Consider the following 1932-nt stretch of genomic DNA (forward strand, 5'->3'; position numbering starts at 1 on the left):
TTCGGTGATTTCATCTTTCCCTTTCCCATTAATCCAAGCCACAGCTCCCACTCCCAAGAACAAGATGCAGGTCAGTATCTCGTGAAAACAAGGAGTCACTTTCAGCCTGGGAAGAGATTTCACCCACAAAGCCAAAAACTTTGGCAGAATGGGATGACCTCAACCAGCCTTACAGGTGTCCATACACGGACAAGTGACAACAGGTGATGCCACAGCTACTTCTCCTCTCAGCCCATCAGAGAAGGAACCAGTAGGGCCAGCAATAAGCTGGTAAATTGCTAGTATGAAGGTACAGTTTTAATAACTGGATACGACATCTAGTCTTCACAAAAGTCATAGTATTTTGCCATATTACATCTTACCATGTAAGCTGTTTCTAGAAATAACAGTCCTACTACGCACCATACCTCTCCCCTAGCAAAAAAATATATTTCTGAATTTTTAAGACACCTACACTTGAAAGACCCTTAAATTCTCCAGCCCCTTTTGAGCAAATTTGGCCAGAATACATTCGGGAAAACAACTTTTTTTTTTTTTAAACTCCAACCATCTTCTTGCAACATATTAGTCAAACTAAGTCAGATTTCAGAGAGGGTTACTGACAAAAAGCAAACAAATAAACAAACAAAAAATTTCGCCGAGGAGACAAATAATGACCATTTCAAAGTCAACACAGATGGACTGATTGACCGAGTACTCTGTGTCCAAACCGGCAGAAGTGGTTAAAACAATTTCCCCTCCTAACCATACCGAATGACAAAACTAATTATCAGTGTCTTGCTCCCTCATGCCCTAAACAACTTCCACTAACACCTTCTCCCATCGCTGCACAAGTCATCTGAAGAGCAATCCAGCCTCTCTCAGGAGTAACAAGAAGGAACGAGAAAGTCGCTGCTGGGTCCTCGACAGCTTTAATGGGCTGCAAGGCTGCGCAAGCTTTACTCGGGGAGCTGGAGATCCACCAGAACCCATCACTCATGTCTATGGACCAACGCTCCAGCCTGGCTGTAAAACACACCGAAAACGCCAGCGTGCGAGGAGGGAGGGGGGGAAACAGCGACAAAAAAAAGCGGCGCTTCCCCCAGATGCGCACACATCGCTTCATCGCGCCTCCACCGACTAAAAAAAGAGGAGGAGGGAGGAGGACACGCACAGATTCCCTCGGTGTGTGCAGGAATGCCCCCCCCAACAAAACCCCTTTTTCTCCCCCGCATCTTTAAAGCGCAGCGGCGGCGGGACATCCATCCCCGCCACGCTCCGCCAGCCAGGGGGGGCGGCTCTCCCGCCACGCGTGGGTCCCGCGGGGGAGCGGGAGCGCCGTTCCCACTGGAGCGCGGCTCCCGTGGGCGCTCTCAGCCCGCCGCCCCCCGTAAGGGGGGCGGCGGGCTGAGAGCGCCCACGGGAGCCGCGCACGCCGAGCCCCACGGCGGCCCCGGGCGCGGGTGCCCGTCCCCCCCCGCCGCCCCTCGCTCCCCGCACACACACACACCCCAACCCTCCGCACTCCCCCTAGCACTCACCGGCGGCGGGCTGGGCGCGGCGGAGCACGGCGAGCCCCAGGGCGAGCAGCGCGGCGAGCGCGGGCCCCGCTCGGCGGGCCATGGCCACGGCCGCTCCCGCCGCCACGGGCTTGGCGGAGGGATATGGGAGCCCTCCCGCCTGGCTGCGCGGAGGGACACGGCCGGGCCGAGCCGCAACGCAACGCCCCCGCTTTCCCTCCGCCGCGCCGGGACACGCCCCGGCCTGGCACGAAGCGCCGCCAGGGGGCGCCAGCGCCAAGGCGAGGGGAGGGGCGGGAATGGGGCGGGATCGGGAAGGGATGGGAAGGGATGGGAAGGGCGGGTGGGTTTGGGATGGGGGATAACGGGGCAGCGGGGATATGGGGTGGTGGGAAGGCGGGGGGAAGGACCGCGGGGGGGAGGGGAGATAATG

At 57.9% G+C, this 1932-nt stretch overlaps 1 protein-coding gene across 1 annotated transcript in view; it reads right to left on the bottom strand.

The window, feature by feature from the left end:
- Positions 1 to 1636, bottom strand: part of NOTCH2 (notch receptor 2) — an 88059-nt gene extending 86423 nt beyond the window's left edge. The window contains exon 1 of the mRNA XM_027896586.1: positions 1521 to 1636. Within this exon, the coding sequence (XP_027752387.1) occupies positions 1521 to 1602 (82 nt within the window). The 5' untranslated portion in view covers positions 1603 to 1636. The remainder of the gene's footprint in view (positions 1 to 1520) is intronic.
- Between the last annotated feature and the right edge of the window lie 296 nt (positions 1637 to 1932).

The sequence above is a fragment of the Empidonax traillii genome, unplaced genomic scaffold, assembly GCF_003031625.1.
Source record: "Empidonax traillii isolate 1590-97213 ecotype Southwest subspecies unplaced genomic scaffold, ASM303162v1 scaffold502:size815047, whole genome shotgun sequence".
NCBI classification, from domain to species: domain Eukaryota; kingdom Metazoa; phylum Chordata; class Aves; order Passeriformes; family Tyrannidae; genus Empidonax; species Empidonax traillii.